The sequence below is a fragment of the Parus major genome, chromosome 6 (assembly GCF_001522545.3).
Source record: "Parus major isolate Abel chromosome 6, Parus_major1.1, whole genome shotgun sequence".
NCBI lineage: Eukaryota > Metazoa > Chordata > Aves > Passeriformes > Paridae > Parus > Parus major.
Window position 1 is genome coordinate 26,975,339 of NC_031775.1, and position 21,927 is coordinate 26,997,265.

Sequence of the window (21,927 nt, forward strand, 5' to 3'; positions counted from 1 at the left end):
TCATGTAAATTCTGACCTTTTTTGAGATTTTTGACAGGTAAGATTCTGTGGTGAGCTTATTAAATAGTATTGGCTGTCCCCCAAAACTCCCCTTTTCCATTTTTAGTTGGGTGTGCTATATTTTTTTTTTTAAATAAAGCTGTTTCTTTCTGAAATGACATCAATTAGTGAGGCACAAAGCATCACTTCTTAGTAAATGATGAATAGCACTTATTAGCACTTATGCTTTTTAAATGACTGAAAATATTTTTTCTGTTTTAATTTAAGGAAAAATCCTTTTAGATACAAATGAGTGATTATTTGATCTGATCTATATTTAATATGTTTGAATATTATTAATATCCATAATTTTCTGAGATACTTGATTGAATGTAGTCTGAAGTTTATTAAAATGGATTTTTTGGAAAGCTATAAAATAACTTTGTAATTAAATCCAATGGGAAGTATATATAGGAATTACATCAGAATACTTTTCTCTTGAATTATCAGGACACTATACAAATAAAATAAAGCATTAGGATATTGCATGTCAAAATAACTATTTCACTTACTATTTTGCTGTGTGGAAAATTCAAAATCTATATGGAATGGGAGGTGAGCTGGAATTTAACCAACACTTTTTTTCCTGAGTTGAACTGATATAATACAGTCCTCTTGCACTCCAGGCTTTCTTTTTTTAGCTGGGCAGAGAAAATGTTCAAGGAGAATTTACAATGAAAATAGTTTTTCAATAGAATCTGTATTAAGTTTGGCATTTAAAAAAGAAATCAAATTGAATGATTTGAGGTTGATACTGATTTTATTGACAGTTAACTGAAAATATTAGCTATTGTAGAGTTTGTTTCCTGTTGAAAACCAGGTTTGGAGTACTACAGTGGGTGTTGAGTGCCTCTAAAATAGTTGTGTTGCTGCTGCTGCTTATTGCAGCCAGCTGATGATGTAATTTTGATGAGGACTGAGCAAAGGCTGGAGTGCTCTGTGCTGTCAGGGCTTGTGCTATCCAAGTCAATGCATTCTGGAAGACACACTCTTTATTTGAAAGGAAAGCAGTTTTCTAAGGTAGATCCATCCAAAGTACCCACATTTCCCTTATTATCAGTGCACAAGTTCAATGTATGTAGTAATCCAAACATTTAATTATTTTTAAATTGTGAATTTAAAAAAACAAGTTTTTTGAATCTCAAATTCTTCTCAGCAGATCTAAAATTCTTGTGATTTTTCAAAGCTGCTGAAAATCCCTTCATTATTCTCAATTCTTAACTCTCAGATAAAATAGTATCCATTGTGCAGCCTAGAGCTGGGCTTATAATTCACATCTGATAGGCCATTAGTATGGTAATTAGTAATTGGTACAAGAGTTGTTAAAGTTGAAATAGACATCTGGTTTAATCAATTTGTCATTAAGGAAGTGCAAGTGTAGAGGTAGCAATGGGAAAAGAAAATACCAGTGTGAGAGCTCAGAGCACCATCAATACAAAGCTGAGTTTGGAATTGCAATAGTGTCTCTTTATCTTGCTTGATATGGATTGCTCAGTGCTCAACTTGCTCAAAATACCACACCCTGTTTTTATTTTAAAATCTATTTTCAAAACCTTACAAATAACTAAAAGAAATGAAGCTACATTGTGATGAAAACCCACTGATAGATATATCCATCAACTTCAGCTTGTGATATTCATATATTTTATTTACTGAGAAAGGGAAGAAAAGAAATTTTTATAGAGCAATAACAAAAGGCTAGGTCAGGTGGGTACTAAAGACACTATTTGATAGAAATCTCCTGGTGATGGAAAGATTGCTTTTCTTTTCCTCTTATGGTCTCTAATGATGAAATATGCCTCTTCCTACTGCCATTTTCATTTTCTGTTTCCTCTTTCAGTCAATTGCATACCTTTACATATAGATGAAAATTTAGCTGGAATAGTTATATTTCTGGTTTCAAAGTTAGGACGTTTTGTTTCACATTGTGTGCCAGTTATTAGTTTTAAATTGCTTCAGTAGTTGCCAAGAGTATTAGAAGAATGCACACAGAAGATTAAAGCTATGCACAGACAGAACCAAGAAATGTGTTTTGGTATTAAGACATGGGAGTGAGAAATGCATTAGTCCTCATTTCTTTTTCCATGAAGTTTCTGATAATTATGTAGACTGTGCACATCAATTATACAGCGCTAAATTGTGCTTAAAGATTCGTCATCCTGAGGAGCCTGAAACAAACTTGCATTCTGCTGCAGCTGCATGTGCAGACATCTGCCAGTCAAGCAGGTTTTCTTTTATATTGAATCATCTTTCCATCTCAGCCCTTTCTGGACACTTGTTGCAGAACCCACATTCCAATCCTTCCCCACCTCCCAAGTACTGGTGGTGCTAGAGAAGCTTTTTGTGCCACTCCTGCATGAATGATGTGTAACTGAAGTGGAATATTAATTCCATTCTTGGAATGGTTGGGTAGATAGGGGACTGCATGCAACATTTCAGAGTTGCTTAGAAAACTGTAGGTATGTGAGTTGTACTTTATTAACACAAGGGAAAATAGGCGGCTGTGAAAATTACACTGCTTCAGAAATGTGGGTGAGCTCCAATCCTTTATTTGGTCACTGAAATCTATTGTGATACCCTGTACTGATATTCTTCCTTGCTGAAGCTTTGTCTATTTAGGAGGAATATTTTTTTTTCCTGTTTAAAACTTGGGAGATAGACTACCTGGGATAATTAATTCTGCAGGCAGAACATGCATAAGCACATGTGCCTGCATAAACATCCTTTTTTCTTTGCCTTCATTCTTAGCCTGCATTGTCATGTGAATGACATGAAATAATAAAAACTTGGAAAGACAGTAAGTTACAATAAACATTACTGAAAAGTATATATAATGTTTCACCTCTTGTAATGCAAACTCACAACATTTGATCCAAAAGGTAAATTCTCCATCACATGCAAGGTATTTTCAGTGAATGATAACAGATAAGGCAAGAAGAAATAATTTAGGACCAATTCTATCTGTACTCACCAGCTGAAGGATAAGAATATCTTAATATTAAAAATGCTTCCTTATTCTTTTCTTCTTCTGTAGCGAATAATCAGCACTAGAAAATATAAAATATAAATTAAGCTGCACAACCTTTGCATGCTTTGAGCTTTCTAATTTTTTTTCTTGTGGATGTATTGAAAAATAAGTGGTATTTATCAGCTGACTAGATAATGGGGCTGGGGAGCTTGATTACAAGGCCATAAATCAATCCAAGGACCTGATGATGTGCTAAACTTCAGCAGTGGAGCCTGAGTGGCTTAGATTATCACTTCAGAAGGATCGACTTAAAGATTTAGTTCTCCATCTCTATCTATTATTTTTATATTACAAAAAAGGATTTTTTCAGCAATTTAAGAAAAGAACAAAGTACTAGAAGGCAAAGTAAAAACTTAGCTAGGAAAGCTGTTTTAAATAGTGTCAGGAGTCTGATTTAGAATCAAAGCAAACTTATAATCACATTTGAAAATTTGATCTGCCACAACACTTTTTTTTCTCAGTGTTGCACAGAGCAAAGATAAATTTAGGAATGCTGTATTACAGCAGGAGGCCAAAGCAAGAGCAGTGAGATTGGCAAAGCAACATACGGAATGTGTCAAAAAGGGCTCATTGTCCTGGAAGAAAAGATTTTGGGCTGCTCACAGAGAAGTGATAAGAATTAAAGGGTAAAGGAACAGTCAGATAGGCTGAAAGAGATTTAATAAATCAGATTTCATAAAGAAGACTTAAAAAAAAAAATAAAATTGTCCTGGAAATGAGTTCTTACAAGATCATAAGGAGATAAGGGCAGCAATTACTTTCTAACAGCTGCTACAAAATCTAATCTTGTTCTTCTTTAGGTCATTTTATCCTCTCTTACGTAGAGTCTTGATTTAATCACAGATTTGGCCCCTGATTCAGAGAAATATTTTAATACATGATAACACTTTGCTCCTTAGGTTTAAGAGGGGATATTCCCTTGGTTTAGTGAGAATTGGGAACATACAGTTTACTTTCATTTCCTTTGCTCTTGGGAGGCTAATTGTAAAATGTCACATTTGGGATAGCAGCATGAGTTTCACAAAACAAGTCCATAAGTTTTTTTCACTCCTGATACTTTGCTTCTCTTCACTCATTCATTTTACTTCTCTTTATTATGTTTTTAGGTGTTTTCTTTGCTTGGTAAAGAAAGGGGTTTTTTTTGTGAGGAAAGGTAAAGCTGAAGGTGACAAATAGTGATTGTAAGAAATGAAAAATAAATAAATCAATCCTTCATGTTGAACAGAAGGATTGCCTCCTTTGTATTTGTGAATAAAAGAAGATGTGGTAAAAAGATGAACAGCTCCACTGCTATTCAGTGCCAACCACGTGTAAGTTAAATAACTCTGAGGTCCATAAGTGGGAATTATGTAAATCCATTATTGGTGAAAGTTTTTTCTTTTTAGGAAAATGCATTTTTTGTTGGGTTGTATTGTAGGCTTTTTTTCTCATTTTATTTTCTGTTTTATTTATATCACCTGATGTGTGTAAAATTAAATGCATTACCCTGTTTTTAGGGTAGAAAAAGAAAAAAAGAACTTCAGGATATTTATGTTTTCTTAATTCTCTTGTCTTTTTGTCATTGACTTTCATGAAGCCTTTCCTGTGTCATTACTGTATTGCTTTTGTTCTTACACTTTTGGAAAATAGCTAAATGTATGATTTAATAAGTGGTTTGACATTTGTCCTTCAGAAACTTTTATTGAAACTTTCTCTGCACTCAGTTTTTTAGAGTTTCATTGGCCAGTTTTTCACTATCTACTCAAAGTTCTTAGAATATTCCTATGTGGTTAAAGTTCTGATGTCATTACAGGCTGTTTTTAGACTTGGTTGTTATGCCAGAGGAGGTTGATTCTTTTAATTGAAATATTTGAACCCATGAATCAATACCCTGTATGTGTTCTCAGTCACAATTTCCTCAGCTTAAGAATCTCTTGTGTCTTGTTTTTATTATGTTTGTATCAAATGAAATTTTCTGCAACAGGTGTCATTTAAGTACTGGCCTTAAAATAAACTACAATGAATATTCAGCAAACAATACTTCTTTAACAGGGAAAAGAAAGAATGAAATAAATGCTGACTAATGTAGCTTTTTTATAAACATGGTAGAAATTCTAATTGAATTATTCCAGTTATATACAAGCCTGGAAATGGAAAAGAAGCATTCAGTAGTACAACAGAAATATTATTCTAATACATCTTCTTCCTTCTCAGTGGATATATTGACCTTTATTTCAGATATATCCAGCTTTCTGTCTTTCTGAATAATGTATCATATTTGATATTCTGCATGCTCATAATACAATAAATTGTCATGCATTCTATTAGCACACTGTAATAAAAACCACCAGGTGACATTTTGTATATACATTGTTTTCTGCAAATTTAGCATTCATAGCTAAAATTTGTGAATATTCCTTACAGAAAGTTCTGCTTCCTGATTCCAGAATCCAAACCTGATTATCAAAATTTTCTTCTGTAGGGCAGTAGGTCACATGGTGCACATGTTGTTTTTAAAACAGAACATTTCACAATTCTTGTTTGTTTCTTACTAGGTGTTTGTCAATTTAATATTTTGCCTTTTGAATGTGCGCTCATTCTTATGAATAATGTGAATATTATGAATCAACAAATTAAAGATTGCTTATAAAAAATTCTGCCATTTCAAAATTGATGTGGTGCTCAAGACACTTCTCTAAAGCGATTCCTGAAGTAGAACTTTGAAATCAGAGGGTCATTGCAGTTTTATTTTCTTTAAAAACAAAAATCCAGAAGAGAAACTTGGAATGGTTGGCGAGTGAATTAATTGGATTTTTTTTTCCACTCTGATAGTCCCAAAAGAGGAATCACCTCAGAGTGCATCTCCCCACTGTACTCTCAGTTGATTTCTTTCTCTTATTTATGGAAAATGTAGCAAGTACTTTGTTTTTCTGACATGATGGGCCATTTCACTCACCAGAATTCTTTTTCAATTGACATTAAACTATTTTGCATTTCTAGGTGATGGTTAATGTTGCAGATTATAGGATAACTTGTGCATAACTTAGAAGCCTAGTCAGAAAACAAGTGAGAAGAAAAACCTTAGGAATATGAAAACAACCAAAGAAAGGATTGTATTTTAAATATTTAAAAAATCACTCTATTATGCAGAATATGTACATATAACTGACAAAAATGGTAACTGAATCCTCTTAAATACTAATTTTGATACTATCTCTCAGTTAAAAAATATTTCATAATATAAAACCATTGGCTAAATTATTGGACTGAGAGAGTTTATTATTCTTTGACTTAAGCAAAATGACTGGGGACAGATTTTCATGCTGGCATGCAGAACAAATTTAATTCAAACTGAGATGAAAGGCGGTTAATGTAATTGTAGCCTATTATCCTGTGCAGGCTTGAGTTAAGAAGCAAACCAACAGACAGTCAGAAAATGATGGATAGAAAATAGAAACGCTCAAGGCTGGTGAAATAGAGACTTGTGAAGGGATTATGCCATAACTGTTCCCACACAATCACTGCATCAGTAATATCCCACCTCTTCTGTATGTTTGGATTAATAAATAGGATTTTTGTATGCCTCCTGCATTCTCTTTATTTCTCTCTGATGTTAAAAAAGTCCTAGTTTAGTAAATTTCATTAGTTCATAATCAAGATGTTTTTTTCCCCCCATTAATCTACCACCTTCATCATTCCTGGGGATGCCATAACCCATTCTGTTTCCTTTTCCTTCTAAGCATTTTTTTCCTTGTTATCACACAAAGTGATAGGAAATGGGTTGGCCAAATATCTAGTTAGTCTTTGATCCTAAACCTAAGAGACTAAGAATAACTAGTTTTTTGTGTGTTTTTTTTTTATTAGTGTATTTAGTTAAAAAAATAATAAATTGTGAACTCTCAGGTTTTTTGAACTGTAAGAGTGTCTGTTTTTTTTGCATGGCCCTTTGGATGTAAGACATTTTAGGTGATCAGATGGGGTTCTGTAGGACTGTGTTCTGGCAGATTATCTAGTTTTTATTATTCCATTTTGTTTTTCAGTAGCAAAAAGTATTTTTAAATAACTACATCTTTTGCACTGCCATCTTTCAAAAATCAAAAAGACTGGTCTTGGTCTCCTCGTAATACATAATGAAGGGTGCTAAGTTGTACTTTGAAGCATGTTAATTACAAAAATATTTCGATAGGTTTGTCACCCTTGACATAACCCAGAAAGCAAAGAAGGTACATTTTTTTCCTCTAAAGTGACTGATCATACCTAGTGTAATTCATGTGTCTGAGGTAATTCTAGCAATAACTAGTTCAGGCATCAAGTATGAATCTTACAAAATACAAGAGATCAATTACTGATCAGAAGTTCTACTAAAGCTGCTGTCTTATGGCCTCTTTGCTGAGGGATTGAGTCTTTGAGGTACATGGGATGGAATGATAAAATGGCTTTTAGAGGTGTGTAGGAGTTTGATTTCGCAGTCACTCTTGGCTGGAATGCAGGATTTGTCTCATCCATTGTGAGTTGTATCACTGGAGCTCTTACAGTAGATAAAAAAAATATTTTCTTTTCTCCTTTTGGTATTATTTAGGGTAAGATTTTGTGTATTTGAAAAAGGCTGTATTCTGTGAATTGCCCTTTGGGAAGTCTTTGGGATAACTTAAAGACTCTGTTCAGTGCTGTACTCACACAGGAGCAAGCAGTGCTTTCTGTGGCAGTCCTGTGCAGCCTGCCCATCAAACCCCATATAAACATCATGCATCAGGGCTGACAGAGCAAAACTCCTGCTAGGAAATACTTCACAGTCCCTTGCCATGAGGCTATAGTCTCATTTTGGTCAACTTCTTTTTCCTTTTACAGCCATTCATTTTAAGTTTTCTTGTTTAGTGTCCAATAACTTTTCAAGGAGAGCTAGCCAAGACTGGAAGTGTTGACAGCTACAGTATTGTTGCTGCAACACAGACAGTAACACTTATTTACACTTCTTTGGCACTTCATAAAGAAGTATCAGTATCATCTCTGCTCCAGGAAATTCATGAGGTTATGTGCTATAATGGGCTAATGGGGATTTGGGCTCTTTATAGGCAAGAGGCCAGGGAAAAGCAGATGTGTATGTCTGACTTGATCCTTTCTCCATCCACCCAGTCATTTTTCTGTGTTCTATTCTTAATAGCTATTTCTCTATCTCTTAGATTGATATCTTCTTTTAATAAAGTGAAATAAAAGATGGTGCAGGTTAGATGGGATTGATATCCTAGATATTAAAAAGGACTTAAAAAAAATCAAAAAATATGCCCATAATGGAATGAAGGCAGGTAATAACACATGAATTTGATAGAATGCTATGCAGGAGTGGGGTAAAGAAAGTTCTTTTAGGCAGGAGGAGAACTTATCAGAACAACATACTGTATAGATGTAAAGATATTTGAATGATCTGATGGACAAAAATATGGTATTAAAGACCTGCAGGTCAAGCAGGAATCTGTGAGTCTGGAAACTGCAATGCCTCCATATTTGCTTTCTAATAATTCTCTGGGAATTTCTGTTGATGCCATAGGAAATAAGTGTGGGAAGTAAAAGTTCTGAATATCTCGTCAGAAACACCTAAGTCACTCAGGAATAATGAAAGTTTCCTGAAAATGGTTGTAATGGCTAGAGTTTTGGCTTCCTGAGGGTAAGAATGATAGCTTGCCAATTACAGTATGTATTATACTTCAACATCTGGGGTATTTGTGCTTCATATTTATATTATAACTTGTCATTAGCAATGTAGAAGTTGTTCCAAGCAGAGTAATAATTGAGATGTGACTATTTTCTAAAATTCTCTACTACTGTATTGCTGGCAGCCTAGAGAAACCTATGACACATTTATTTATTTATACTTTGTCTTCATTTTGCATTTAGTATTCTTGAACATCCACTTATCAGCAGCATTTGGCCATCGCTGAGCGGCAATGTCCACTCCAAAATGTATGATGTGCTTTGCTTCTGAATTGTCATTTTTGTCTTGGCTTAGTTAGAATTTCCCATATTTTTGGAAATATTAATTGCCATATTGTGCTAAATTGTAGTCTTAAATGACAAGAAAATGACCAAAGTTACCATACATAATTTGGAGTAGAAAGACAAAAAGTAACTTGTCTGTCTTTGTACCATTTTCTGGAAATTATAGTGTCTGTATGGCATCCTGAAATACGTATTTCTGAAATTGCCTTTTCCTTAAATTGCCTGGAAATTATAGTCCTTTGTAAATAGGGATTTTTGTTAAAAATCCCCAACACAACAAAAACAAACAAACAAAACCCATCCCAGAATCTTGAAAACAAAGCAGAATGAATGCAAGGAAGATCAAATGCAAACAGATTAGAACTTTATAGCACTCTGTAATACCACAGCATTGAACTTTCTGCAGTGAGATTGTAACTGAGTAGTTCTTTGCAATAATTTCCCTCAGAGACTGACCATAGATTAAATTCAACAGTAAGAAAATAGTCATATTATAAACCATAGATTAAATTCAACAATAATAAAAGATTCATGTTATAATGCACATTCTTCAAAAACAAGTGATAAACTGTTTAATAGTTAAATCTACTTACAACAAACACAGTAATAGTAAAATTTTACAATTCAGTAATGACTAATGAAAATGCAGTAAACAATTTGGGATTCAGTGTGTGTATAATATATTTCTTTTTCATGTGGTCTGCTTGATGAAGCCATTTGCGATGCATTTGCTCTGACTTTCAGGGCCTGTTAAAATATTTATTGTTCTGACATGCTGCCTCTCCTGCTCTTTTTGAGAAATGGTGTCTGAACAACAGCAATATGCAAACACTCTTGGAAAATGCCAGAACAGACAATTGCTGCTCCCAGAGCACGTGGACAGGATTGTGTCCAGGTGGTTCTGGAATAGCTCCAGTGAGGGAAACTCCACAACCTCTCTATACAGCCTGTTCCAGGGCACAGTGACTTGCATATATTTATTTCATATGGTCTTTAAGAGCCCTTCCAAAACATTCTATTGATATTCTATTGTTGATATGAAGTTAGCATTTAATACATTTCATCAACATTTATCTTCTAAAAGGATTAAACATAGGTGAATTTTGTGAACTGTTCACTGGTTTTTGGAAAGTAAACATTTAGGAGTAGCTGCATTTCAGTTTAAGCAGTAGTAAGTTTTCATGGCTATTTTACCATTGCTTCTTATCTAATTCTTCCCTCTAAAAGGAAAGAAGTAGTTGAGAAACCCGTGCTAATGTTTCTTAGAGTTGTGGTTCAGTTCAGTGTAGAGTTAGCCTCTTATTTTGTGTTATGGGATTTTCTAACATTTACATTCTAAGGGCTGAAGTGATGTCTGAAGTGTCTGATATAGGTCAAAATGTGAGAGAAGAAATGTGGGTATTTCTCTTCCCTGACTTTGAAAGAACTGTGACTGATAAGAGGGAAGTTTGCTTTTTCAGGGTCCCCTTTTTGCATATATTCAAGCTTGTGCATCACTGCCAAAAACATGGCCATTTGTAGAGAAAGGAGTGCCACAGGTAAAGCCATGAATGTGAGATTTTTCTTGTTCAGAGAAAGCAGCATCGAATCATTTGCATATAAAATCCATTTGGTGCCTTATGCATTAAGATTACCAGAGTTATCCAGCTATTCCAAATGATGGCTGTAGGTCACTTTATTCTTGTACAGAAGAACTAAATAGAATCCAGACTTTATTAGAAAACTCTTATATCTTAACCTTTTTTTTTCCCCTCTTAATTATTTAATTTTATGATAACTGACACCTCATTGAAAGCTTATTTTGTCCTGAAGTGCAATGGATTTTGTGATTTGAAATATTATTACTTCAAACACTATATGAGAACTCTATAATATTGATTATCCCTTATCTTGCAGGGAAGAAGGATTTGAATAGCATGAGGGGTCTGTAAATGGAAAACTTGCTTATGATGTTAGAATGTTTTACTTTTTTATTTTGGTGAGATCAGCCTAGATTAGAAAAAAAAAGTATTGCTGGCCTAGGCCTTTTTCATGAATTATGTGAGGAGGAGACAAATTGATCTACAGAAAAAAACATTGTCTCAAGACATCGTTATATGCACTTACAAGAAAAAAAAACAAATAAATCATTTCCCCACATTATTAAAAAGTTCTAACTGGAAACATAAATCCCAGTACCTTTTACCCTTTTAGGTTATCATTATCTTAAGAGGTAGGATGATAATTCTTTATATCTGAAGTTATTCATGACTGGAAGGATCTTGGCAGTGTGAGAAGTGAAAGTGTCCAATTTTTACATTAGATCCAAAGATGTGAGAGGTCTATCTATCTGAATATGCTGTAGCATTAATGGATAACATTGGACAATATAGTACAGAGCACAATGTCAGTGCAGTCAAGCAGACCTTTATCTGTTAGAGGGATAAATTTGCATTTATGGATTAGAAATTTGTGTATTTCACATATTTTACTTCAGCAAAATAAAGATTATATCGCAGGATAAAAAATGCAATAATAATTAACAATTGAGCCTATTCTCTGAAAATCACAAAGCAGTCATTAACATTGCTTACAATACCTCTTTTTCATTAAATATGTCATCTGAGCTCAACTATTGTATCTGAATCTTAGCATTTGTGTGGCAGGGTGTTTCTGAATCTTTTAAACATGCTTGAACTCCCAAAACATGGCACTGGCTGGTGTTATGTAGGTGCTGGTTGTGAGGTTTCCTCACTGCTGACAGTGTCTGTTGTGGGTGGTCAGATGTCCCTGTTCCTGGGCATTTCTGTGCCAAAGGTATGGACACCAGGCAGGCCTGAATCAAGACCTAAGTCTTGACCACATCTAAGTGTGAATTGGGCTTTCAGGTATCAGATCCTCACTACTCTGGACCAGCTACAACCTCAGCTGTTCTTGAGTTATTGCTTTCTCCCACGAGTCATCACTCTTGAGCTGAAAATCAGCAGTTTCTGTGGCACCACTTCCAACATGTTATGAATTACAGCCAGTTACATCTCTTGACTGTAGTTAAGCACATACCTCCACTTATTTTCTCATTGCTGGAAATGTACTGTGAGAGTAGAAGAGATTTTAAGAAGAGATAACCAACAGGCAGGATAAAAAACTGTGTGTGAATCTGAATTTAATGTTCATCGACTGCCAGATAATTATCTGTAAAACCTGCAGTCAACAGCATGGACATATTTTCAATGCTGAACATGTAGTAATATACAGTAGTATGGGGTAATTCTTCATATTCACTTAGGATGCCACAGGGCTTACCATGGGACTAGAGAAGTCTTAGATTTGGTCTTATAAATACTGTTCGAATTTCAGTTACAAGGTGCCCCAAATAACCAGTTTTTTGTTATGTGAATAGTATTTCACTATTCAAAACCCCAATAGCACCATACCACTGTTGGAACCACGAAAGTAGAATAAAATCAAGAGCCAGTTGTGCAAGATCAGGAACCAGGGCAAAGGGATCAGAAGCAGCAATTGGTGATGGAGGACAGCAGCAGCAAGACCACTGGGTAGAAAGAGAACAGCATGAGGAGTAGACTAGGACAGAGGTGAGCAGGAGTCCTGGAAGTTATTCTGAATCATCCAAAAGCTGGGGCAACTAATCACTCCAGGAAAAAGCCAATACTCTGCTAAAGCAGACTAATTTATTGTGAGGCTCTTGTAGACACAATGCTGGGAACCTGGGCAAAATCCCAAACCTGTTTATGACCAGCTATAGATCAGCCAGGTGACAGCTCTTCCCCAGAAACTGTGGAAGTGGTCTGTTAATTTGCAAGGAGAAAATATGAGGTAAGGGTCATAAATATCTATATTATATAATATGCTATAACTGTATAGTTGACAAGCCTTGGTCTGAGCCAGAACTAGATTGTCAGCAAGGAACCAGTTGAATAAAATAATATTGTCTGTAAGAGTGGCCTTCCCTGAGAATTAGGTATTAAAAGCAAACTCAGCTAAAAGAAAGTCCAGCTGTACTTAGGTTTGTTTTCCCCTCTTCCTCTTTTTTTGCTTCAGCTTTAATTGAAAGGAAAGATTTAACAATTAGTGGCAGCAGCAGAACTGCAGAAACTTCTACCTTCACCATGAAAGGTTAAATGAACTGTTTTAGGAAGGTTTCCATGTGATCAAATCACTTGTCTAGAAAGCCGTCAATCTAAGTTGGTGCAATATTGACAGTCTTCCTCAGGTGAGGAGCTTGAAGGTGTGCCCTTCCTTAAGGGACATACTAGTAATAACAATGAAATTAGGCATATAAAAATAGATATTCCCCTGCTGTCTGTTCCTTTGCTTTTTTAAACCTGCAAGGTACAGAGCACAAGAACATACACATTGCTAAGCTTCAACAAAAGGTTGTTTGTAAACTCTGTCTTACAAAGAAGCCTTTCATTCATTAAAAAAAACAAACAACCCAAATCTGGTAGTCTTACTGTAAGCATGTACTCATCATTTACATACATATATTATATTTAAAGAGAAAGTGAGAAATTATCTTGGTCAGAAACGTGAGAACAATTATTTTTTTTAAATGCATTTGTCAATAACTTCTATGTTGAACTTCCAGAAAATCCAGGGAGATAAAAAGAAAGAGAAAGAAAATGGTTCAGTTTTGAAAGGATAATTGAGGGAGAAGTTGGGAAATAAGTGCTAATAGCAGGCCATCCAAAGGTCAGTGAGCTTGATGAATTGAATACTTTTGTATTGGAACAAACCATAGAACTTGTACGTAACCTAATAGGAGCCTTCCTCCATTTGTCCTTGTAAATGGGAGCTGTGTCTTTGGAGTCCTGCCAGAGTGGAACTGCTCATTCATTATGACCACTTAAAGCAAATGATCATGGCCCTATGGCACATAAAATAATGAGTGTAGCTCCCATTTCTCAGATATGAGGCATATATTATGCTTCACATATGGTCCAATGTGTGCTGGCTTTTGGAAAAGGTACAAAAATTACTACAATGAGTAAAGCTCATAAGGAAACAATTCAGCGAATAGGAAATTTTGTAATTGGAACCATAATCAGTGACTAATGCAGAGCAATATGTATGCTAATAAAATAGGAGAGGATTAAAAGACAAAACTAAATTTAATCAAAACCCAGCATACATGCTCGTGTGAATAATTTCAGATATATTCTTAATCCTATTAGTTTCATTTTTTCCCTCCACTGAAAACCAAGTGTTTAAGCAGTATCTTCCATTTGAATTAAAACAGGCTTCCATAACTAGTAAAAACTCCACATCATGTTATTCCTGATATGCATTATGGAAGTGTTCTGCATGAAAGGCCTGGCAACAAATGGTGTAATAAACCAACTGTTTTAATGACAGGGCATAAAAAGAGCACAGATAACAGGTGAATCTCATGTCCCTTTAGTTACTGGGGTTCCTGTGTGCCTGCAGCACTGGATGAAGCTGGATTTTCCCTCTGTGTACAGGTGCTGTCCATGAGGATTTCCTTCTCCCTCACATCCCATGGTGCTTTTTATCCTGTGCCCAGGCAGAGCTGTGTGCCTGCTCCTGGCAGGCTGGGAGCTTCTCTGGGATAACATAACACCCACCAGGGCTGGCACAGGGCTGCTTCCTGCCCAGAATCACTCCCTCCTTCAGGACTTCCATGAGGCTCCCAGCACAGAGAGATAATATCTATGAGAATGCATCAAAATGCTTTGCCGTGGTGTCATTCACTGTTCTTTTTTTGTTGTGCATGTTTTATCATTCCATCGCACATGATGCTGAAACACCTGAAACAGCTGGGAAATTGCACTGCCATTTTCTTTTCAAGATTTTTGAAGGTCACTTTTGTAATTGTCAGGGAATTGCTAATTATTTGGATTTGAATGAATACTTATGAATACTTGTGTGTTGCAAAATATTTAGAACCTAGTAATTTTTGTATTAACCATTCTTTTGTATGTTCTTGTAAGTTGTGAAGCCTGTGTTATGTTAGATCGAGTTTATGGATATTTTTATTTAATGTATTTGGGTTTTTTCTGTGCTATAAATAGAAATAAAAATGCAAGGAATGTATATGTGATGCTGGTAATCCCTGGGTTCTGGTACTTATTGATCCATGGGAGATGGTTTCATCTGATTAGGAGGGAAGCTGAATGGAGAAGGGAAGCTGTATGGAAACAGCTGTCTTTTTTCATTAAGATTTTCAAGATTAAAAAAGCCCAAGAAAACCTTTACTCTCAGGGTCAAAGCACCACAGGTGAGTGCTGTGACTGGGCAAGAGTTCAGAGAGGATTTTTTTTATCTTCTCCCCATGGAAAAGTTATTGTTGTTGAGAGTTGGATATTGCTTTTCCATGTCATACTCAGGTCAGTGCCATTAGCAGTGAGCAGCAGGGGAAGTCTTTTGCCTTCTTCCTCAAACTCTAAAGAGAGGGTTTTTTTTTACATTTTTTACCTTCAGGTATAAAACCCCAGCATATTCTAAATACTGCCTACATTTAATCTACTTTGCATTTGAAACAATTCAAGAGAAAAATAGACCCCTTACAATAACCTCTATCATGTTATAATCATTTGCTTCTTGATACACTGCCTCATTTATGTGGCAATCTTACATACAAGAAAAGGGAAGGAATTCTTTTAAACCCTTGATTTGAAAATGGTCCCTTTCCCTTAGCTCTCTTTCAGAATTCCAAACCTAAAGACCCTTTCACACATGAATATATATTTTATTGTTCAGTAGCAAGCTGTTCTTTGTAGAATGCTGTTAGTGTTTTGTGATGTTTAGAAAAAACCTGTGTCAGGCAGACCAATGTTATTGCTTGAGAGATTTTCTCCTTTCCAAGTACATCCAAGAGAGTTACTTCAGGATCAGACTCTCTTCTAAATTCTGTGGAAAGGACTGTAGGGTAGAGTGTCTTTGTGAAGAAGACCACAAATTGTGTTCTCAGTTAGACTTGAAGCACTGGGGAATTTGCTTTCTTGCAGATTAATTATTAAAATTATTATATTAAAAAAGTGTTGAATTTCTATATAGTTGACCCTGGAAAGAGCTCTCATTCTAATGTGGGATCAGGAGTGCACAAGGGCAGAGTCCAGAACATCTTTTTTTCTACTTTTTCATTTTATTGCTACTGCTGGTTATTTTCTTTATGGTATTGTAACAAAGGGTAAAGAAGAGTCTCTGCTTATTTTTTAATAAAAATGAGTATGTTAGCATTCACCAGTTAGAAACTATTAAGGAAACCAGCAGAAATACAAACATCAAAATATTTTAAATTCTGAAACTTGTTAAATGATATGACATCCAAGTTAAAATGTATTTTTAATACCAATCACAAATAAAATAACAGCAAAAATACCTCATTCCAATTAAGTTTGTTAGAATAAAGTAATGAAAAGATAGTCCAAGATATTAAATGATTCAGATTACCTCTGGGAAAATATTTATATGAAATTTAATAGGCAGTGATTAGCTTTCTCTTTGTTTTGTGAATCTTTCTGTATATTTAAGAGAAAATTGTAATCTTGCTGGAGACTTCCATGAAATAGCCAAGGAAACCTAAAGCAGATTAATCCTTTTCTATTAAGATATTTGGCATTTTTGGAGTAATGTTATATAACTGAATTTGAACTGAATTTCTGTAGGCTATTTCATGTCTCTGAAAATAGCTATACATCTTATCAGTAAGAAAGCTGTTTCTCCAGCCCTTATCATGTCCACATCTTGTCAGCAGCATCAGTACATCATACTCAGTTTGAATTTCAGCTGCTGCCCTGGGTGGTCAGTGAAGAGCAGCAGTTGTCTCTGAAGTTCATGGAAGTTAAATAGCTGAGATGCTGCTGTGCCACATCCAAACCAGGGAGGGAATCAGCTGTGACTGAGGGGACAGGGGTAAGGAGATCCAGCCCTTGGGATGGCTGCCTGGCTCTGCTTTGCTCATTAGAGTGCAGAGAGTCCAGAGTTTCTACCCCGAGTCCTACAGCAGGCACCAACTTTAGGCAGGTGACTGAAGATCTTTATTCAAGAGCCTGGTCAGTCTGGGTTTCTTATATGACAGAGAGGTGCCTCCAGAAAGTAGCACACCCTCATTAAGAACTATATTAAATAATTCTTATTTGCATGTATTTGTGTTGCTAGCACTGAAACTCATGCTATTTGAATAAATATTCTAGCTGTGTTTTTATTAAAGCTGTGCTGTGTTTAATGGCAATGTTTGGTTTTGTCTTTTTTTTTTCCCCCTGCAGCTGTGACTCTGAAAATAGGTATCTTGGAAATCCACTTAGGGGAACATGCTACTGTGAGTACTTGTATTTTTAATGCTACATACTGAAATGTTGATTTCATATTATATGATAATTTCATTTCCTTGAAAAAACAAAATAAGTTCCTGGAGATTTTCCAAAATTGAACACATTGAAAAATAAAATGTCCTACTGGTCTTCCCTTTTTTTTTTTCCACAAGAATACAAATTAAAGTCTACTAAGAGTTGATTCCTTACATCGAGCTTGGAGGGACTGACCAAGCCATGGGGTTATTGTCTGTATCTCATCATATGTGAATGAAAGGAATAGTGATTGCATCAGTGCTTTAAAGATAGAATTTGTGATGGAGAAATGCAAATAGTATAAACAGCAGTATTCCCTGGGACATTCTGAGTGGTTCAGCCAGTCTGCCTCCCAGGGACATGAGACACAGCTGCTCTCCACAGTATCATAAAAGGAGGCTGTGTGTTGTCTCCATGTTCTTAATGTTGTAGAAAAGGTGCCTCTGGCAAATTTACTCTGAAGAATTGCAGTTTTGATAGTCATAGTGAAGGACCTGAAGGGATGAGAATGCTTATTACCCATGTGCAGAAATCCCTTAGTGAGCTGTGCCAATTTTACTATGCCAATATCAAGTTCAATAGTAATTTTAATCATCATAAAAACAGATGGGATGTTGGAGAACACTGTTTTAACTTTTGTGACTTTTGCACGTACCTGCTCCGTGTCAGACAATTGGATCAATTTGTCTGTTGTTTCTAACATCATCCCTACTTCAAACTTGAATTTATACATAAAGACAGATGTCTGAACATACTTATAACCTCTCTTCTGATTTTTGGCCTTGTTTCTTAGCATTTCATTTTACAACATACACAAAAGCTTTATTTTAGAGTCTCTTTAAGGCATCATTTACCTAATAAAGGAATGTTTATTTTCTTTGCTAATCTCTTTCTTACCTTAAATGGTTTGCATCTGCAAGGTATGTTTTACAGAACAAAATAGTAAATTACATTCTATATTACAGATGCTGACATATCTCTAGGCCTAAAACATTTATTCCTCTTGCCAGCTATTAAAGAACATTGGTGTGGGTTTTTGTATTTTTTTTTCCTCTCAGACAACATAAGTTTGAATGTAATATTTTAAGCTGGAACATAAATTTTAAATGTTGTAGATCAAGTTGAAAATACTTCCTAAAACTGTGTCTTAGAGATACTCCTGGTGAATAAATTCAATTCCATTTGTTGAGGTTTTTTTTTGCATAAAAAAGCATCTTACTTTAAAACAGAAATATCAGCATTTAGAGGAATATTTTTTGTATCTATATAATAAATAATTTGTTTAGGTTTAGAGTGGGTACATGAGAAGTTCATACTTTGTGCTATATAGGCTATTTTGGATATGTGTGTCAACGTTTGTTTTGTCCTTTAAAAATAAATGTTATTAAATTTAAGAGATTGAAAAGAAATGACAGTAATGAGATTTGTAGACCTCAGGCACCTCCATGAAAACCTTATTTTTTTGCTATCATGTTGCAGGCTGGGTCTATAAATCATGTTGGAGACAAATGCTACTATATTCAAGATGCCCTTTCACCTTTAATTCACTACTGTTATTTCTCTTCTGTCAGATTTCAAAATATTTTAAAGATCTTGTTGATTTGTTATGATAAATTTTCTTTTAATACTTCCAGCCATTTAAAGTATCCCATATAAACAATTCTCAAAGTTATTTTATCGTAGTTATAAGGAGACTGCATAAATTATAACAGATTTTTCTATTTCTGGTATTTGGTGGAGGATGCATCATAATGGGAAATAATCAGTTAATATGTGGATAACTGACTGACCTAAGATATCAATGACAGTTTCTTGTCAGCACAGTCCATTTCCTGCTAAATCATGTATTCCAAAAAAATGCATATATATAACAGTATTAAGAGATGTTCCAATTTCTTATCTATATTCTAAAATATGGCCATACCATGTTTCAGTTTTGTACTGGACAGGTATTTGCATTGTATTTTTCCTGCGCTTTATTTCATTCCTCATTAAGAAACTTTCACTTTAGACATTTAAAATGTCACTTTTCATTGAAGTGCATTTTTTACAACACAAGAATATTATTGCTCAAGAAGGGGGAAAAATAAATTGTATGTATTTATGAGCAGCACAACATTGTGAGGAATAAAAATTCAAGGCACATCTGTTTCTATTACTTAGAATCAAAATCAGTATATGCAGGTAATCATTTGCTGTATGGTTAGAATTTTCTTCAGGAAAACTTTTAGTCATGTGCTTGAATTTAGCCACCTTCAAAAAGACCAGTTTTAAGCATTTAAATTTTGTCTTTTTTTTCACTTGTGTAAACACTGCCCTAAATTGGAATGCTCTTCTAAGCAAAACTTCAGGATTTAATCCCAAGTGTCCAGATAATTCTTGTGTGATACTGGATGGCCTCAATTTCTCCTTAGCAGCAGCAGGATGTGGATTGAGGGATGCTCACTGCATTCCTCAGCAGAAAGAGGAACTTTCTGCAGCTTGGGATGCTGTGAATATTCTCTGTAAAAGCTCAGCTGGTTTCATCTCCTCCAGCTCTCTGCCCATCTTACCTAGCTCTTGCCCAGTCTGTCATTGCCATCCTCAAGCCTAGGAAGGGGGAACAGTCTGGTGCTGGTTTTGGCATCAATGGACTGTTTCAGAGGGGAAATGAAAACAGTTTGCCACTGAGAGAGCACTGATTGTTTTGGTCTCTTCATTATTTGTTTCATTTCATAGTGATGTAGGAGAGTAAACAGAATTTTAATGCTACACATGGATGGTGGTGTGATTGAAGAAGTGATCTGAGCATAGATAAAAACACAGGAAGATTATGGATGGGTCTGGCATGATTGAGAAGAATGAGATTTATATAGGAGGTAACACGCTGAAACATTGCAGGGACTTATGCTAAATACAGATGCCTTGCCAAAAGGATAAACAGAGAGAGCAGCAAAGCCATAAAATCCTATAGGGATCAGAGGAACAGTGTGTTAAACATCAGATTTCATTCTTAAATGGCATTTCCAAACATGGCAACACTGGACAAGAGTTGTTTTTCTGCTTTAAATTATGAAAACTTAATAGAAATAGAGTAAGACACGTGTAATGGAGCATGCAGTAGTGTATTATCCAGATTGTGTGAAAATCATTGTACCTGGCTTTTTAAAATTATTTTAATACCATTCTTTGTGACTGAATTGTATTATTGAAAAACACAATGAGACAAACATTGAAAATGTTTGAAATTGAAAAACAATTCTTTGAGAGCAAGAGAATGAGAGCAAGCCTCATAGATATAGAAATTAGAAAACTGCTGAATGGATAAGAATGTGTGAGCATGGTGATCTATCTGTTCTAGCACACTGTTGTCAGGAGTGGCTGAACATGAATGTCAGGGGAAGAGTATAGCAAATGGACAAACATACAGTGGTAATTCTCTCTTTACATCCAACAATTTGCATCTTAGAACTTCATGAGAGGAAGGATTTCTTGAGCTAAAAGTCTTCAATATGCCATTAGGAATATCAGAGGAGGCCTTGAAAGGTTCCTTATACAAAATAAAAACGATATTAATGCAAAAAAAAGCTTTGTGATTTTAGAAGCTACAGTTTTGTTTGCCCATGCAAATATCCTTGTTAGCTGAGGACAAATCTGTCGTTCCGATTGGGAACGGCTGGAAGGAACGACATAGACTCTCAGGGAGTCAGAACAAGAGGATCCCTTAGTTTATTGCTTGCAGGCCTGCTTTATAGACAGATACGTGGAAAGTACAGAAAGGAAACTCTTATTGGTTAGTAAACTGCTACATTACCATCATTGGTCAGTGGGGTACACCACCCCCCTGACTTTCTCCTGCAAGGAAAACAAGGAACACATAACAACACCTGCAAGGTTGTTTTGTGTCCCTGAGGATTGTTTTAATTCTTTCCCAGACTACTTTCTCAGGACCAGCCTGAGAAGCTCTGCAGCCTGTAATATGTACAGGCACTGTCAGAATTTAGCATCCATACAAATCTGCTTCTGTATTTCTGGTAGGGAGGCTCTGTATCCCTAGGCCTTTCTGTTGGGAGCCAATCTCACCATGAACGATCGGAAGCTGATTCAATCCATATAAATGAATCCTGAGTGGAGGCCAGAGATGGTTGTGCAGCTGACTTATGCATGTACACAAACCATAAATATAACATTTTGTTGTGATGCATTTGTATTGGCTGTTGTTTTTGCTCAATGGTGTCTGGGCCAGCGTGATGGATGGCAGCAACACCTCGATAGCAAAGTGTGCATCCAAATGGCTGCATTAGTTCTTCACACATCAGCATTAGGAATACATTGCTGTCAGAGTCAGAGCTCCTGGGTGCAAGGGAACATGCAGGAAAACCAGATGGTTTTAGACAGATTGGGAGGAATCACTGGGACAAATGCCACTTCTGTGATCTTCACTTGGGTTGTATACAGACACGAAGCTTTAAATCATAAATGGAGAAGTGGTTAATCCAGTGTTCCAGAGAAAATGAAAGTTTAAATTTACAATTCATGATGTGTTACAATACAAGGATTGAATTATAGGCATGCTAACAATCACTTGTTTTGAGAGGATGT

The 21,927-nt window shown here is 35.5% G+C and overlaps 1 protein-coding gene across 4 annotated transcripts in view; it reads left to right on the plus strand.

Moving 5' to 3' along the window:
* The window catches only part of ATRNL1 (attractin like 1), a 431,935-nt gene that overhangs the window by 142,471 nt on the left and 267,537 nt on the right, over positions 1–21,927 (plus strand). For 3 of the 4 annotated variants that reach the window (XM_015633605.3, XM_033515621.1, XM_015633604.3), the window contains exon 21: positions 17,266–17,318. In XM_015633605.3, the coding sequence (XP_015489091.1) occupies positions 17,266–17,318 (53 nt within the window). Of the gene's footprint in view, positions 1–14,499; positions 14,706–17,265; positions 17,319–21,927 lie in introns of those variants that run through there. The other variant, XM_019007290.2, reaches the window with a different exon arrangement.